The sequence below is a fragment of the Phasianus colchicus genome, chromosome 1, assembly GCF_987193195.1.
Source record: "Phasianus colchicus chromosome 1, bPhaCol1.hap1.1, whole genome shotgun sequence".
Classification (NCBI taxonomy): Eukaryota; Metazoa; Chordata; class Aves; order Galliformes; family Phasianidae; genus Phasianus; species Phasianus colchicus.
Genome location: NC_143436.1, coordinates 77,613,401 through 77,630,468, shown reverse-complemented (window position 1 = coordinate 77,630,468; position 17,068 = coordinate 77,613,401). Strand labels below are relative to the sequence as shown.

The following is a 17,068-nucleotide window of genomic DNA, read 5'->3' as shown; positions in this document are numbered from 1 at the left end:
TCACCAGGTGGATGAGGGAAAGGCTGTTGATGTAGCCTACCTAAACTTCAGCAAAGCCTCTGAAACTGTGTCCCGCAGTATTCTTCTGGAGAAGCTGGCAGCTTCATGGCTTGGACGGGTACACCCTTTGTTGGGTAAAGAACTGGCTGGATGGCCAGGCCCAGAGAGTGGTGGTAAATGATGACCACGAAATCCAGCTGGTGACTGGTGACAAGTGGTGTTCCCCATGGATTGGTATTGTGTCCTGCCCTGTTTAATATCTTTACTGATGACCTGGATGAGGGCATTGAGTGCACCCTCAGTAAATTTGCAGATGACACCAAGTTCGGGGGAATCTTTGGAGGGATCTGCTTGAGGGTAGGAAGGCCCTACAGAGGGATCTGGGTGGGCTGGATCACTGGACTGAGGCCAGTGGAATGAAGTTCAACAAGACTTCTACTCTGCCCTCGTGAGGCCCCATCTGGAGTACTGTGTCCAGGTCCCCGGGGGGACAGGGTACAGGGGGCCCCACCCCAGTGCAAGAAAGACAGCGAGCTGTTATAGAGGGCCACAGAGATGATCTACAGGCCTTATTTGTGTAGTTGCTTTTTAGCAGTCTGTACCTTTCTGAACCACTATTGTCAAGAGTGAAGGACAGGAATAGTAAAAAAAAATCTTTGATTAACATCTCAAGAACTCACTAAGAATTTCAAGCACTTTCTTTGAACTAGACATTGATGCATTAGTTTCACAAAAACAGCATCAAATATCCCACTAGTTTTATGTTATTGTTGCTCACTCTTTTTTATGTTTTAATAAAAAAAAGTGTATATACCAGTAAGTTCTGTTGCTTGTTACATTAACTGTATTGCATATGAGGGCTACTCCAAAAGCCTCATGTTTTATTATGCTGGGTTGCTACAATAGAGATTAATGTTGGGGTTATGAAGTTTAAATCTTGCCACCAATATTCCATTAAGTTTTATTGCCATACAACAGATGGCAGTAAAGGGGCCTTGCACTTGCCTTCTTGAACCTCACAAAATTCATTCATGAAAGGGGCCCACTTCTCAAGCCTGTTCAGGTCCCTCTGGCTGGCATCCCTTCCTTCTTTTGTGTCAGCTGCATCGCTCAGCTTACTGTCATCAGCACCCTTGCTGAGGGTAGACTCAGTCCCACTGTCTGGGTTATTAATAAAAATGTTGAAGAGTAGTGGTCCAAAGATGGACCCCTGGTGGACACCACTCATCACCAGCCTCCACCTGGACATAGAACCATTGACCACAGTCCACTGACTGTGACCACGCAACCAATTATTTATTTGCTGAACAGTTCTCCCTTAATATCCATATCTCTCCAACTTAGAGATAAGAATGTGGTATGAGACCATGTCAAAAACCTTGCACAAGTCCAGGTAGATGACATTAGTTGCTTTTTCTTTGTCATTCCATTGTAGAAGATCATCAGATTGGTAAGCTATGATCTGTCCTTGGTGAGGCTGTGATGGCTTTCTTGGATTACCTCCTCATTTTGCATGTGCCTGAACATAGCTTCCAGGAGCATCTGCCCATGATCTTTCCAGGCAGAGACTTGAAGCTCATTGGCCTGTATTTCCTTGCATCTTCTTTTCTCTCTTTCTTAGAAATTGGGTTGATGTTTCCCTTCATCTAGTCATGAGGGACTTCTCAGGACTTCTCAGAATTGATGTGGTTGCCAAGCATTGCCAAAATGATGACCACATCATTTTTTTTCTTCAGGACCCTGGGATGTACGCCATCCAGCGCCATAGGCTTGTACACATGCAGTCTCATGAGGTGGTCTTGGACTTTCTCTTATTTTACAATAGGGGAAATTTTGTTCCCCTGACCACTGCATAGTGATTGAGGATGTGATACATGTGGGAAAACTTATTGCCAATGAAGACCAAGGCAAAGAACTCACTGAGTACCTCAGCCTTCTCTGTGTCTGATGAAGACATTTTTCCCTTTATCAGTAGGGTTACATTCTCTTTTGAGTATCTCTTCTGACCAATATACCTAAAGAATCCCTTCTCGTTACTTTTCACATCCCTTTCCGAATTCAGTTCAATATTCACCTTTGGCTTTTCTGATCCCATCTCTGCATATCTAGATGACATCCTTATATTCTTCCCATGCCACCCATCCTTGCTTCCACTTCTTATATTTTTCTTTCTTTTCCCTTTGTTTGAGCTGCAAATCCTTGCTCAGCCATGCTGGTTTTCTACCTCCTTGCTTGATTTCTTATTCAGGGGGATGGAGATTTCTGTATTTGTCTTCCTTCCTGTAAGAAAAAAGGTCTTCAGGAGACTCATGCACTTTCTTAGCTTGTGTATGTGCTCCTTGGGGATGAGCTGTGGGCATGGGATGCAGTGTAGACTCTGATTGTTAGGTGGCATATAAACTGAACAGGAAACTTCAGATGAAGTGCTTCAGTAGGGTGTTTTCCAGCTCTTCCTGGAACTGTGGTCCCAACTGTGACTGTTAAGTGGGGCAGTCATGCAGGTGGCCTTGTTCCAACAGATGATAAAGAAAAGGAGCTGAAATTTCAGAGTCAGCCTGTAGCTTTTCACAGGTGACAGTGCAGCCACAAGTCTGGTAAAATGTCAGTGCTGTCCATTGTAAATGGACTTTGGGAAGGGAAAGACAACTGTATGACAAAGTTAAGAAGAATGACTCGTACAGGGTGTTTATAAAAAGGGTGAAATCTGCTTTGTACTACCTGTCCTGTCCTCCCAACTCCACTTTGAAGTGTGCTCAGCATTCAGGCTTTATTTTTAACTAATTATCTTCAGTTCCTCTCTCTGTTTTATGGAATGATGGAATTCCTTGCCCTCAGATCACCAAATGTGATATCTCTCTCTGGAGTTTTTCAACACATACTGTTTACCAGTTCTGTGATTGAAATTGCTACTGTTGCCATTTTTATCACTTCTATAATAGAAAATGTGTCCTAAATGTAATTTTTCTGCCCCAGATCAGACTAGCTTGCTAATTCTGTTTATATTGGCTAGTGGATAAATGAGGTTTTCTTTTTCACTTTTTAGTAAGACTTCCATGTTCTGAATAGACCTGTCAGCTGTGCATGTTATCTATCCTTTCTAAATTTGATCTCTTATTGTAAACCTACATGAACTGGCATTACTTATCACTAACATACAGTTAGCTTAATTTAAAGAACAAGAGTTGCCTTAGGAAATAGAAATTTTTAAAAATGAGTTTTTAATTCCACAGCTTTTCTCACATTTTGTTAAAAAAGTTAAAACATCAAAATGTGAGTATGACTAATTTAGAAGTAGCTGGGGAAGGTCAGAGAAAAAGCAATATAAACACCTACAGTAACTAAGTGTAAGTTTATCTGTGCTGCTGCCATTGATTTCCTTTCTAGGAATTTTTAAGGTCAAAAGTATTGGCTGATGTTTTCAGGCACAGCATTTGGGTAGCAAAGCTGCCAGCCTGCAACTCCAATTTTGTCTACCTTTTGGTGAATGAAGAGAGAGTGAAAAAACACTAGCCATGCATTTGTCTTAAGCAGACAATCCTCTCTAATGGTTTTGTTTTTGTTAAAGTAATTAATAAACTCTCAGTGTGTATGGCATCAGCTGAGATTGCTGTGCTGTGTGCCACTTTCCATCTGGGGGAGGTTATGATCTTGATATCCAGAGTCAGTATTCATTGTGCTGTCACAGAATCACAGAATCACTAAGGTTGGAAAAGACCTATAAGATCATCCAGTCCAACCATCCACCTGTCACCAATGGTTCTCATTAAACCATATCCCTCAACACAACATCCAAACGTTCTTTGAACACCTCCAGGGTCGGTGACTCCACCACCTCCCTGGGCAGCCCATTCCAGTGCCTGACCACCCTTTCAGAGAAGTAGTATTTCCTAATATCCAGCCTGAATCTTCCCTGGCGAAGCTTGAAACCATTCCCTCTAGTCCTATCACCAGTTACACGAGAGAAGAGGCCGACCCCCAGCTCGCTACAACCTCCCTTCAGGTAGTTATAGAGAGCAATAAGGTCTCCCCTGAGCCTCCTCTTCTCCAGACTGAACAATCCCAGCTCCCTCAGCCGCTCCTCATAAGGCCTGTGCTCCAGACCCCTCACCAGCTTTGTTGCCCTTCTTTGAACACGCTCCAGGGCCTCAATGTCTTTCTTGCAGTGAGGGGCCCAGAACTGGACACAATACTCAAGGTGCGGCCTCACCAGAGCTGAGTACAGGGGAACAATTACTTCCCTACTCCTGCTGGTCACACTGCTTCTGATACAAGCCAGAATGCCATTGGCCTTCTTGGCCACCCGGGCACACTGCTGGCTCATGTTTAGCCGAGCGTCAACCAACACCCCCAGGTCCATTTCCTCTACACAGTCTTCAAGCCATTCCACCCCAAGCCTGTAGCGTTGCTTGGGGTTGCTGTGGCCAAAGTGTAGGACCCGGCATTTGGTCTTATTAAACCTCATCCCATTGGCTTCAGCCCAGCTCTCCAGCCTGTCCAGATCTCTCTGTAGGGCCTCGCTACCCCCAGGCAGATCGACACTTCCAGCCAACTTGGTGTCATCTGCAAACTTACTGAGGGTGCACTCAATGCCCTCATCCAGGTCATCAATAAAAATATTGAAAAGGACAGGCCCCAGCACCGACCCCTGGGGAACACCACTCGTGACCGGTCGCCAGCTGGATTTAGCTCCATTGACCACCACTCTCTGGGCTCGACCCTCCAGCCAGTTCCTTACCCAGCCAAGAGTGTACCTGTCCAAGCCATGGGCTGCCAGCTTCTGCAGGAGAATACTGTGGGAGACAGTGTCAAAGGCCTTGCTGAAGTCTAGGTAGACTACATCAACAGCCTTTCCCTCATCCACCAGGCGGGTCACTAGATCATAGAAGGAGATCAGGTTGGTCAAGCAGGACCTACCCTTCGTGAACCCATGCTGGCTAGACCTGATGCTCCAGTTGTCCCGCACTTGCCGCGTGATCTCCCTCAAGACAATCTGCTCCATAACCTTCCCTGGCACCGAGGTCAGGCTAACAGGCCTGTAGTTCCCCGGGTCCTCCTTACAGCCCTTCTTGTAGATGGGAGTCACATTGGCAAGCCTCCAGTCTTCTGGTACCTCACCAGTCAACAAGGAGCGCTGATAGATGATGGAAAGCGGCTCGGCTATCACCTCCGCCAGTTCCCTCAGCACTCTCGGGTGAATCTCATCCGGCCCCATGGACTTGTGACAGTCCAGTTGGAGTAGAAGGTCTCTGACCGTTTCCTTCTGAATCATGGGTGGTTTAGTCTGGTCTCCAGCCGAGACCACCTGGTCGAAAAGTGGAATATCCTGAGGATAACTGGTCTGACCTTTAAAGACAGACGTAAAGAAGGCATTCAGGACCTCTGCCTTTTCTTTATCCTCAGTAGTCACATTCCCGGCTTCATCCAGTAAAGAATGGAGATTCTTCTTAGTCCTCCTCTTACTGTTGATATATTTGTAAAAGGATTTCTTGTTTCTTTTTATTCCAGTGGCCAGGTCGAGCTCGAGCTGGGCTTTCGCCTTTCTGATTTTCTCCCTGCATATCTTAACAACTTCTCTGTATTCTTTCTGAGTTGCCCGTCCCTTCTTCCACAGGAGGTAGATTCTCTTTTTCTCCCGGAGCTTCAAGAATAGTTGCTTATTCATCCACGCCGGTCTCCTTCCCCGCCGGCTCATTTTGCAGCTCAGGGGGACAGCCCGCTCCTGCGCCTGTAAGACTACCTTCTTGAAGAGCAACCAGTTGTCTTGGACCCCTTTACCCTCTAAGACTGAATCCCAGGGGACTCCCCCTACTAGTCTTCTAAACAGTTCAAAGTCCGCCCTCCGGAAGTCCAAGGTAACAGTTTTGCTGTTCTTCCTCCTGGCTCCACCAAGAATCGAGAACTCTACCATCTCATGGTCACTCTGTCCAAGACAGCCCCCAACCTCCACATCTTCCACCAGACCTTCTCTGTTTGTGAACAGCAGGTCTAGCGGGGCAGCTCCTCTCGTAGGCTCTCTCACCAGCTGCATCAGAAAGTTATCCTCTATACACTCCAGAAACCTCCTAGACTGCTTCTTCTGCGCTGCGTTGAATTCCCAGCATATGTCAGGGAAGTTGAAGTCCCCCATGAGGACAAGGGCTGGCGACCTCGCAGCTTCTGCCAGCTGCTCATAGAACACCTCATCTGTCTCCTCATCCTGGTTCGGCGGTCTATAGCAGACACCCACCAATACATCTGCCTTGTCAGCCCTTCCCCTGATCTTTACCCATAGGGATTCAACCTTATCATCCCCAGCCACAAGCTCAGTAACATCAAAACACTCCCTAACATACAGAGCCACACCACCACCCCTTCTTTCTTGCCTATCCTTCCTGAAGAGCTTGTAGCCATCCATTGCAGCACTCCAGTCATGGGAGCAGTCCCACCATGTTTCCGTAATGGCGACTAGGTCATAATTTGCCTGCCGCACCATGGCTTCCAACTCTTCTTGTTTGTTGCCCATGCTGCGTGCATTGGTGTAGATGCACTTCAGCCGAGCCCCTCGCCTCATCCCTAATCCCATTGCCGCTCCCCCAGGCTCATCTCTAGCAGGCCTGGTTTTATCCCCTACCCCCTTCATATCTAGTTTAAAGCCCTCTCTACAAGTCCTGCCAGCTCTTGGGCAAGGATCCGTTTCCCCCTTCGAGACAGGTGAGACCCATCAGCAGACCCCAGGCCAGGAGCCGAGTAGACCGCCCCATGATCAAAGAACCCAAAATTCTTACTTTTGCACCATCCTTTCAGCCATGTGTTTATAAGGTGTGTTCTTCTGGTCGTCTCAGCGTCCTTCCCTGCCACTGTAGGAATACAGGCAAATACTACCTGTACACCTGTTCCTTCAACTAACCTCCCCAGTCTCCTGAAGTCATTTTTCATAGTTCTCAGGCTTCCGTCAGTGACCTCATCACTGCCAGCCTGGACTATCAATAAGGGATAATAATCGGAGTTGCGAATCAAACTAGGAAGTTTCCTGGAAATATCCCTGACTCGGGCCCCAGGGAGGCAGCACACTTCCCTGCGGGTGGGGGCAGGCCGACATATTGGGCCTTCTGTTCCTTCTAGAAGGGAGTCTCCTATGACTATTACCCTCCTTTCTTTTCTGGAGGAGGCAGTCATTAAGCGTGGAGCTGGATGCCTCTTCTTGGGAACACTTGGAGGCAGTTCTCCCACTTCACCCTCAACCACCGCACCCTCCAGTTTCAGGGCTTCAAACCTATTACATAGAGGCACCTGGGGAACCGAGGTAGGTCGGGATGGGGGTCGCCCGCATCGCCGAGCTGGGACCTGATGCCATTCCTCCTCTGCCCTCAAATTAGCTCTCTCATTTCGATCGTGGCAAGGGAGAGGGTCCACTGCTGTTTGGGGGGTGCAATCTCTCTGTCTTTCACGCAGAGAGTCACACCACCAGTCTATCTCCCGCTCGCACTCTCTGATGGCTCTTAATCTCCCTACCTCCTCCCTAAGCTCCACCACCAGGCTGAGAAGCTCGTCCACCTGCTCGCACCTTGCACAAGTGGCATCCTTCCCATTCTCCCCTGGCAGCAGCAGGCTCAGGCACTCCCTACAGCCAGAGACCTGAACTGCTACATTTCTTGGCAGGCCCTCTGTCTGGGTCGCCACAGTCACAATGAGTCAGTATTCATTGTGCTGTCTAGTCAGACCAATCTGTCCATGTGGAACAGCTGCCAAGCTAGTTAACCCAGTTTTGTCTTTGAGCATTGGAAAAGAATAACAACTGTGAATCACTTCCCTTCTGTCTTTATTGAATTTTACTTCAATACATTTCTGTTTTCTCCTTCAATCTGTCAGTTTAATTACTAATTTGAATGTTAAGTCTAAGCTTCTTGGCAGTATTCTAATTTTAAACCTACTTTATAGTGAAATGACTTAATTTTTAAAATATATAATCAAGAAAGCAAAAAATTTTTCTTAGAAAAAAAGAACATACTTGTCATTTGAGGTTGAATGAATGTACATTGCTCCCTTGAAGAGCTTTGCATTGTTCTTTTTTTCACTATAATTTCTCAGATTTTTTATTCATCTCTGTTTTATGCCGGTTTAGGATTGAGAAACATATTTGTTCTAGTCTTTTTAAATTTTGTAGCTCAGACAGTTAGAATTCTTACAGAGATGAGTTTTCTTGAGTATGGGACTTAGAATTATGTATTGCTTCAGAGGCTTATTTCTTACTTTAGCCTCTCCGTGGTTTCAGGGAACTTAATTTATGCACATTCAGTTTCAGTTATTAACTGGGTAACCTCTCCTTATTGGAAAAAAAGACAAAAAAAGACATGAGAGAACATGCTTATTCCACATAGCTACTCACAAGCATAGCTTCTGCTGGCATTTTACCTCGGGCTGCTGTGCAGTGGAAGCAGGGGACAAGCTGGGAGGCAGGAGAGGGAAAGGCAGGGGGGAGACAGGGAGACTCAGCTTCCATGGTTCTTTGCTCTAGTTTATGTCATCCACTTAATATAGAACAGAATTCTACCAAGTTACACACTATGTGAAAATAGATGCTGTACTGTGCTCTCAGGCTAGCGGCTGCCTTCTTTGATACATAGTTTCAGCAGTGAAGTGATCACATGAGCTTTGTAAAAAACTATCCAATTATTTGAAAAAGTTCTCTGTAGTTTCAGTGAGAATCAGCAGTAGAGTATGTCAGCAAATGAAGCCAAACAGATTTTCTGCAGGAAAAGAGCAGAGTACTGTCTGTGAACTATTTTTACATGGATTAGCCTAATGACTGCCTTTTCAGTTTTGTTTTCTAAGCTGCTGGCCTTTAAAAATTGGCAATGATCAAATGTCTATGCTTAAAACAAAAGTATTATCTTTGATGCTTTTGGAGTAGTAAATTGCAGAGGCATGTGCCTTTACAGTTGTAATTGCACATTTTGGACTGAGAATGCGTCACAGTGATGTGATGTGTTCATCTTTGTGCTGTGCTGTCTTAATGCTTGAACTTGACTGAAGGGATAAAAATCACAGAATCACAGAATTGCCAGGGTTGGAAGGGACCTCAAGGATCATGAATCTCCAACCCCCCTGCTACATGCAGGGCCACCAACCTTCCCACCTAATGCTAGACCAGGCTGCCCAGGGCCCCATCCAATCTGGCCTTGAACACCTCCAGGGACGGGGCATCCACAACCTCTCTGGGCAGCCTGTTCCAGTACCTCGCCACTCTCTCTGTAAAGAATTTCCCCCTGACGTCCAACCTAAATCTCCCCTGCCTCAACTTAAAACCATTTCCCCTTGTCCTGCAGTTATCAACCCTTTCAAAGAGTTGATTCCCTTCCTGTTTGTAGGCTCCCTTTAGGTACTGAAAGGCTACAATGAGGTCACCCCGCAGCCTTCTTTTCTCCAGGCTGAACAAGCCCAGCTCCTTCAGCCTGTCCTCATAGGGGAGGTGCTCCAGTCCCCTGATCATCTTTTGGCCCTCCTCTGGACCCTCTCCAACAGTTCCCTGTCTTTTTTGTACTGGGGGCTCCACACCTGGACGCAGTATTCCAGATGGGGCCTCACAAGAGCAGAGTAGAGGGGGACAATCACCTCCCTGTCCCTGCTGGCCACCCCTCTTTTGATGGAGACCAGGATACCATTTGCCTTCCGAGCTGCAAGAGCACACTGCTGGCTCATGTTAAGTTTTTCATCTATCAAGACCCCCAGATCCCTCTCCACAGGGCTGCTCTCAAGGACCGCTCCTTCCAGTCTGCATGGATGCCTGGGATTCCTCCGGCCTAAGTGCAAAACTCTGCACTTTGCCATGTTGAACCTCATCAGGTTCACCTGGGCAAATCACATTTCCTAGACAAAGGAGTGATACTTCTTGATTTTGAAAATACTTTTGGCACTGAAGGAGAAAGTGCTTTGCTCTTTGCTTCAAAGAGCTGCAGCAAGTATGACAAGCCTAAGAAGACTGCTACTGTTTTTCTCAGGGATTAGTTAAGTAATTAAGTGAAATGAGTTGAATTAATAACACTGTAACAGAGTGCAAATAATGAAACTTTAGAGAGAAGCCAATCTTATTTCACAGCATGTGGCAAGTAAATATGCAAAGCACTTGCAGCTCTAAAAGTTTTCAAAATGTTGCTCTTGTGGTGCACACTTTTGCTCTGGAATTTGCTGTTTTAAGATGATATCAACACCAGAGATGCAAAAACAATTTGAGCTTCTGTTTGATAAGGCATATGCACTGATCAAATATCAGTGAAAAGAAAGTTTCAGTTGGTTTGTGACATAATCTAATCTTTGTCTCTAAGCAGTCACTTGACAGAACTTTCTTAGGGGTGCCTAACCTTTTTTGGGCTCTCTTTGAATGCATCTAGTTTCGTCCACTTGTCAAAGGCAGGCTGCTGGAGTGATGAGGACTTTTGATCTTGTGTGGCAGTTCTGCAGTAGCATCCTAGAAGTTTTGGTACTGAACTTGGAATAAGAAATACGATTGACACTTTACCCCTTGTCTTCATATTGCTATATATGTATGGCATCACTTCATGTCATGGTAGTTTCTGATCCTACCTGGAACTGCACATCTTCTATGGGATAATTTTACTGTATTTCATTCATTTATAATGTTAAGTCTTGCGTTGGTAGTATTAATAAGGTCAAGGCTCTTGGTTTCTTAGCACTAGCAATTGTTCTTAGGAGCTATCTAGATTAAACCCGTTTCTATTACTTTGTTACAAGTAGCAGTAGTGCAGCTTCATTGGCATAGAATCTAAGACAGGAAGAATTTGCTAATGACCAATGTATTCTCATATTAGAACACTGCTATTCTATAAGGAGGAAAAAGTTGATATTTGGGGTAGAATTCTACCACCTATGAAGCAGTGTTTCATGGATATCATACAGTTGACTCATGATGTCTTCTTGTAATTACAAAATAGTCTTTTATGTATATTTTAAAACATCAATTAAGAACAATCTTAGTACAACATGAGGCAATAAATATAATTTGAATACTTTTTTGAGAAAGCATGGCTCATTTTTACTACTGAAGTACAATGAAATATAATACTTAATATAGTTTTTCTGAGGATCTCTTTCCTTCTTCTCCAGAAGAGCAGACAACAATCTCAGTGACATTTTTCTTTATTGCTTTTCAGTTCTTTTGACATTTTTGTGTCACCTTTTCATTATTAACTAGGAAAGAAAAAAAGGACTTATTCATATGTTTCTCTAGGTATATTAGGTTCTTATGTTGTCACTTCATTCAGACCTGAATGTTACTAGCTACACAGGACTGCGAAGGAAGTTACTACTAATGGTTATAGCCTTCAAAAATATAACAGACTCATAGAATCCTTTAGGATGCAAAAGACCCTTGAAGGTCAAATACTCCAACTCCCCTGCAAAGAACAAGGGCATCTGCAGCTATATCAGGTTGCTGAGAGCCTGTTCTAGCCTGATCTTGAATGTCTCCATGGAAGACGCATCCACCACTGTATCAAGGATCCTGTTTCAGTGCCTTACCCCTCATACTGTAAAAAACTTCTGCCTTACATCCAATCTAAATCTCCCCTCTTCTACTTTGAAAGCATTTCCCTGTGTCCCATCACAGCAGATCCTGCTAAGGAGTCTGTCCCCTTCCTTCTTATAGTCCCCCCTTAAAATACTGAAAGGCTGCTCTCAGATCTACCTCAGAGCCTTCTCCAGGCTGAACAGCCTCATCTCTTTCAGCCTGTCATCATGAGGGAGGTGTTCCATCCCTTGGATCATTCTGTAGCCCTCTTCTGGATGAGCTCTAACAGGTTAGTGTCTCTCCTGTACTGAGGACTCCACATCTGGATGCAGTAATGCAGGTGAGGTCTCACCTGCGCAGAACAGTGGGGTAGGATCACATCTCTTAACCTGGTGACCATGCTTCCTTTGATGCAGTGGAGGTGGTTGGCGATTTGGGCTGTGAGGGCACATTGCTGGCTCATGTTCACCCTACCATTCACCAGTATCCCCACATCCTTTTTCAGCAAGGCTGCTCTCAATCCTTTCATCCCCCAGCTTGTACTGGTAGTGTGGGTTGCCTCAACCCTGATGCAAGATCTTGTGCTTGGATTTGTTGAACCTCATGAGGTTCTCCGGGTTTCACTAGCCTGCCTAGTGAAGGTCTCTATTCATGGCATCTGCCCCTCGGACACGTTGACCACACCACATAGCTTGGTGCCGTCTACAAACTTGCACTTGATTCCACTTTTGATGTCACTGATGAAGATATTAAAGAGCATTAAAGTACATTTAATATCTATTCCCAATTTCAGGAATGGATAGAACTCAAGCTCCCAGAGCTTACTGTAAGTTATTTGGAGCCTTTTTCTCTCTTTGGACTGTTTTGTGGGACTTAAGCTCGTCAGGGAGCAGTAAGAATAAGTTGTTTCACAATGGGAGGTAAGTTCGAAGCTGAATGTGGCAGCAAAGTATTCTGGATACAGGGGATACAGTGTGGCAATGCTGAACAGGGAGAGTAAAAAGGGCCTGGTAATGATAGGCAGATTCAGCCAGCAGTCAAGTGACCACCAAACACATCTGTAATTATGAGGTAGGTCCAAGGTCAAGCCAGAAAGGCAGGTCAGGTCGGGGTTCACATTTGTGAGGTATATGGCCAGACAGGCTGCTGTGTAATTCAGGCAAGGGCAATGGTCAAGAGTCTGAACTTAAATGCAATTATTAAATGCAAATAGAAGGGGTAGAGGGTTCTAGCAGGTTTGTTTTGTTTTATTTTTACCCAAGTCTTTTCATGATAGTTTCATTCAAGACCATGGAACTGTATCATATCAAAGCTAACTTTAAGCACAGATGCTAACCTGGGTGGGGTACTTGAGGCCTTCAAACTATAAAAATTGCAATACATCCTTTGAGGGTAAAGTTCTTTTATCCTTAGTGTTGCGACTAGCTTAACCAAAACATATAAGAAACAGCTCATATTGTCAAAATATCAAGTGAGCTCTAGATATAGATATTGAAAACACTTCTAAATGTTCTTGGATTGTAAAGATGGTAGCTTCCCAGAAGAATAAGCAATTAATCCTTTCATTAAAGGAAGAATGACACTAAGGTTAAAAAAAAGGATGACATTAAGGAAAAAAAATCCTGAATTCTTGCATGATTTTTGAACTGGAGCATGCAGTTCTTCAGGTTCTTAAAAACTAATTGGCATCAATTCCATCAAATAGTTTACCTTTAAGCCGACTAGAATATAGCAAAAGCAGATTTACCTGCCAGAATTTAGAGAAGCTAATGAAATCTAAATAATAATAATAATAATAGCTGTTATCTTCTATTCCTTATTGTATAAAAACAAACTGTAAAGTAGGATTATTTTTTTTTCTTGAAAAAGTAGTGGCTTGATATTGGCTTTTGTCATAGTAAGACTGATTAATCTGATAGTGCTTTCTGTACCTGGTCATCTTGTATGAAGCTGAAACTTTCTGACTTTCTCTTTGGATAAGGAGGAAACGTGGGGCTGTTAGGAAAGGGAACACTTCAGCTGTCATTTGTAATTAAGTAATTAAGTAAATGTTAAAAGGAAATAATGTTTAGTCTTTGAAATATTCACGGTCCTTCTCTTCAGCTAAGATTTTCATTGACTTTTTTAATGGCAATCTCCTATTATCCCTGTTAATCTACTGAAATAGTAAATATAATCTCACTTTTTAGTAAAATGTACACACATTTCTTGTGTGTATGCAAAACAGATGCAAAAAGAGATTTTGGTGGTGGTGGGGTTTTTGGAAAGTATGTGGCTCACTCATTCTGTATACGTATGCCTGTGTGGACAAAGGGGAGAAAGAAGAGAGGGAAAAAGGACACTTGCTGGCTGTGTCCTAGAGTGCAGCATCTTCAGTGAAGTATTCTAAGGGCTTTTCATTCAGTAAAGCGAATGCAGACCAGTAGTAAGGAGCTATATTGCAGCTTTTGGTAATATTTAGATATTTAAAAGTATCTATATGCTTCTTGTGTTTCCCTTTAATCTGCTCTGATTATGCATGTACAAGTAGTCCATTACAGTATATGCCTTGCTTAGATGCTATCTCCAGAACATTTTTAGAAATAAACTAAGTTACCATTCACTCCTTGCAACTCCAGGAAGTGCACACAACTCAAACCACTCCTCCCTTTCTTTGGGAGGAGCACAAAAATACGAAGAAGCTAAAGCAACACTTTCTAGGTTTCAGTAAAGCAAATAAAAACTTCTTGGAGAGGCACACACGTTTAAGTCACAAAATATCACTTCCTCACTTCCTGAAGAGGCGCAAACACAAAAAGGTTCAAATTTCGTAGTTCAATTACAAGATAACTACAGAGAGATCTTCCCGAGGAGGCACACACATATTAAGCAATATGCAAATAGTCAAAATACGTCCCCGAGAGGTACACACATAAACAGCAAAGATTCGAAATACGGAGCGATCTTCCTGGAGAAGGACCCACGTCTAAATTTTCAAAAATATTGCTCCTTGCAATTCCAGGAGGTGCACACAGAAAAGTTTCAAGCTATATCTGGAAGGACAACACTCTCACAGCGGGTATCCTGCCCGACTACGCCAAAATAAATGTCTCGCTCCAATTTATAGGAGGGAGATGAGGTTCTTTTACTATCTGTATACCCGGTGTGAGATTAAGAAACAATGGTTCATATGTTAGTCCAACCAGTTTATTATAGATCCTAATTAGGGAGACGGGGAAGGGAAGGAGGGCGATAGAAAAGATAGGAAAGAAGCAAGAATGCCGTAAAGTGGAGATAGTCACCACCAGGATTCAGCAGCGGTCCCGTTGCACGTCGTTTCGAAGGTCCGAGGCAGAAGCAGCGGGGGGGAGGGGGGAGGAGAGCAGCAGCGTGGCCGGCCTTGGGCAGCAAGCAGGCAGCAGGAAGAAGTCGCAGAGCCAGTCCAGGAGGAAGCAGCAGGACTCGGGTAGCAGGCCCAGGAGAGTCCGTCAGCATGCAGGCATTCCGTAGTGAGGAATCTGATGGCAGACACCTTTGTTCTTCTTCAGCATCGTGGTAGAGCACGGAGCAAGTCCAGGAGGGAGAGACTGCAGAACGAGTCTGGGAGGGAGAGGCAGGTTGTGAGGCTTCTTCATGGCAGAAACCTCTCCTTCTTCATGAGGAATCTGTTGCCAGAAAACCTCCCCTCATGATTGTAGGTCCCCATTTTATCCTTCTTCTTTTCCTGCCAACGTGACATCCCTGGTGCTTGAGCGAGAGTCATGTGAGTACTCCCTGAGATGGCCATCTTCCTCGAGATAAGCCCACACAAAAGACCACTTCACGGCCATTAAGCTGCAGCTTATCTCTCTCGTTGCCCCTGGCCTTGTCCATCTGTGTCCCTCAGACAAAGGATTTCACAACCCTTGCCCAGGACTTGTCCATCAAAGTTCTCCAGACAAAGGATTTCTCAACCCCTGCCCAGGACTTGCCTGAACTTGTTCATCTGTGTCCTCAGCAAGTTTTGAGACAATGATGTAAAAGAATAATCTCTTACATGAGGTCATATTCAAGAAAAACAATACTATTACTAGGAATACCACTACAATGTGGTGTTTTTTTTACATCTGAGACACAGGCTAAAGGAAACTGCTTGCCTGACTGAGAAACAAAACACCATATAGCAGGACACAGTTTCAAATCCAGTCCAGGTTATTTAGTAATGAACATGTGGTTTTCTTTTTTTCTTTTTTCTCTATCATAATACATTGATTTATGAAAAAAAACTGGAAAGGAGTCAGCCCAATTCCTTTGAAAAGCAGTTTTGGAGAGGATGACAGACCACCTTGAAGAACTTTGCTACTGTAAGAGGACCAAGTCTGTAAAGAGTCATTTCACTTTTAACGCTCTGACACACAGGAACTTCCAGATTTCTGATTGTTCTAATTGTTGGGGTTTGCCTTTACATCATGGTTTTGATGTTCAATTAGCAATGATGATCCTGATTAAATTTCTTCCAGATGATTACTGTCATTATACTCATATAGAACCTTTGAGTCCTAGTTAGATCCTTGTGCAAACACATAATTAGAAGATGTGCATGACTGATTTTTGTAATGGTTTTAATCAGAAGATTTAAGAGTGTTTCTCATGATAGATAAATGCGCTTTAGGTCCATTTTATTAATGGAGAAACTGAGTCACAGGCAATGAAAACACTCCTTGAAGGCCTTTCAACAGGCCATTCATGTTGAAGACAGAATCTAGGTCTTGAGAGTCACTGTATTCTGTTGGTCATATATTTACTAATATTTCAGACCTGATTTACCATGGTGCTGGTTTACCTTCAGTTTCTTATGACTTCAACAGGACTTCTGAATGCCCAGTATTTCAAGAAATGAAGTGCATCTTAGAAAAGAGGCCTGCATCAGCCTATAACATGGATAGCAATATGGAAAGCCATGTTGCATTTATGAAGCCATTCTGCTTTTTTTTCCTGCAGACTCTTGAATGCTGACAGGAGGTTTCAACCTCTACTGCCATACCACCATTGGCTCTGACATTTGGAGGCAACGTAATAAAATAGGAGGCATTACTTCACCTAAGTGAAGTCTTCCTGAGTTATTTTCTTTCCCATTACTAAACAAAGTAAAACAAACACAGGGAGAGAAGTATGCTGCACCTTCAAAACCAGCTAACTTACATCCCCACCAACAAAATACGGTCACTGGGAATCCTGATCTTATTGATATGAGTGGAGCCCTCTTTAAAAGTCCTTGTGTTTCTACATTACTTACAGTAACTTCTAATTATACTGCAAGCTCTTAAAGGAACAAATTCAGATCAGACAGGCATTTCTGTCCTTTCAGCTACCCTTTTGAAGTGAAATATCTGGTCCCCTTCTCTAATTGTCAGCTAGACAGTACGAAGGTCATTCTTTTCACATTCTTGTTGCAGAACTATGTTCTGGGAATACATTGATTTTCTTTCATATTTATCCAGAGCATAGCTATCTGACAGTGCACTTAAAACATGAACTACCATTTGGCAATGCTTCATACTTCAGAAGTCTTGAAATTCTAAGTGCCAAGCACTTATGTTACTGTAA

At 43.8% G+C, this 17,068-nt stretch overlaps 2 protein-coding genes and 1 long non-coding RNA gene across 13 annotated transcripts in view; 1 reads left to right on the top strand and 2 right to left on the bottom strand.

The window, feature by feature from the left end:
• Positions 1 to 15,631, bottom strand: part of LOC149919754 (uncharacterized) — a 31,314-nt gene extending 15,683 nt beyond the window's left edge. The window contains exon 1 of the long non-coding RNA XR_016470116.1: positions 14,785 to 15,631. This is a non-coding gene — a long non-coding RNA (uncharacterized LOC149919754). The remainder of the gene's footprint in view (positions 1 to 14,784) is intronic.
• TSPAN9 (tetraspanin 9) overlaps positions 1 to 17,068 on the top strand; it is a 163,236-nt gene that overhangs the window by 106,233 nt on the left and 39,935 nt on the right. The window lies entirely within an intron of this gene.
• Positions 6,523 to 7,671, bottom strand: LOC149919755 (uncharacterized; the record flags this gene model as incomplete). Its single annotated transcript, XM_090134354.1, has 1 exon — positions 6,523 to 7,671. A coding segment is annotated over one exon (1,050 nt), but the record flags the coding sequence as incomplete, so codon positions are not given.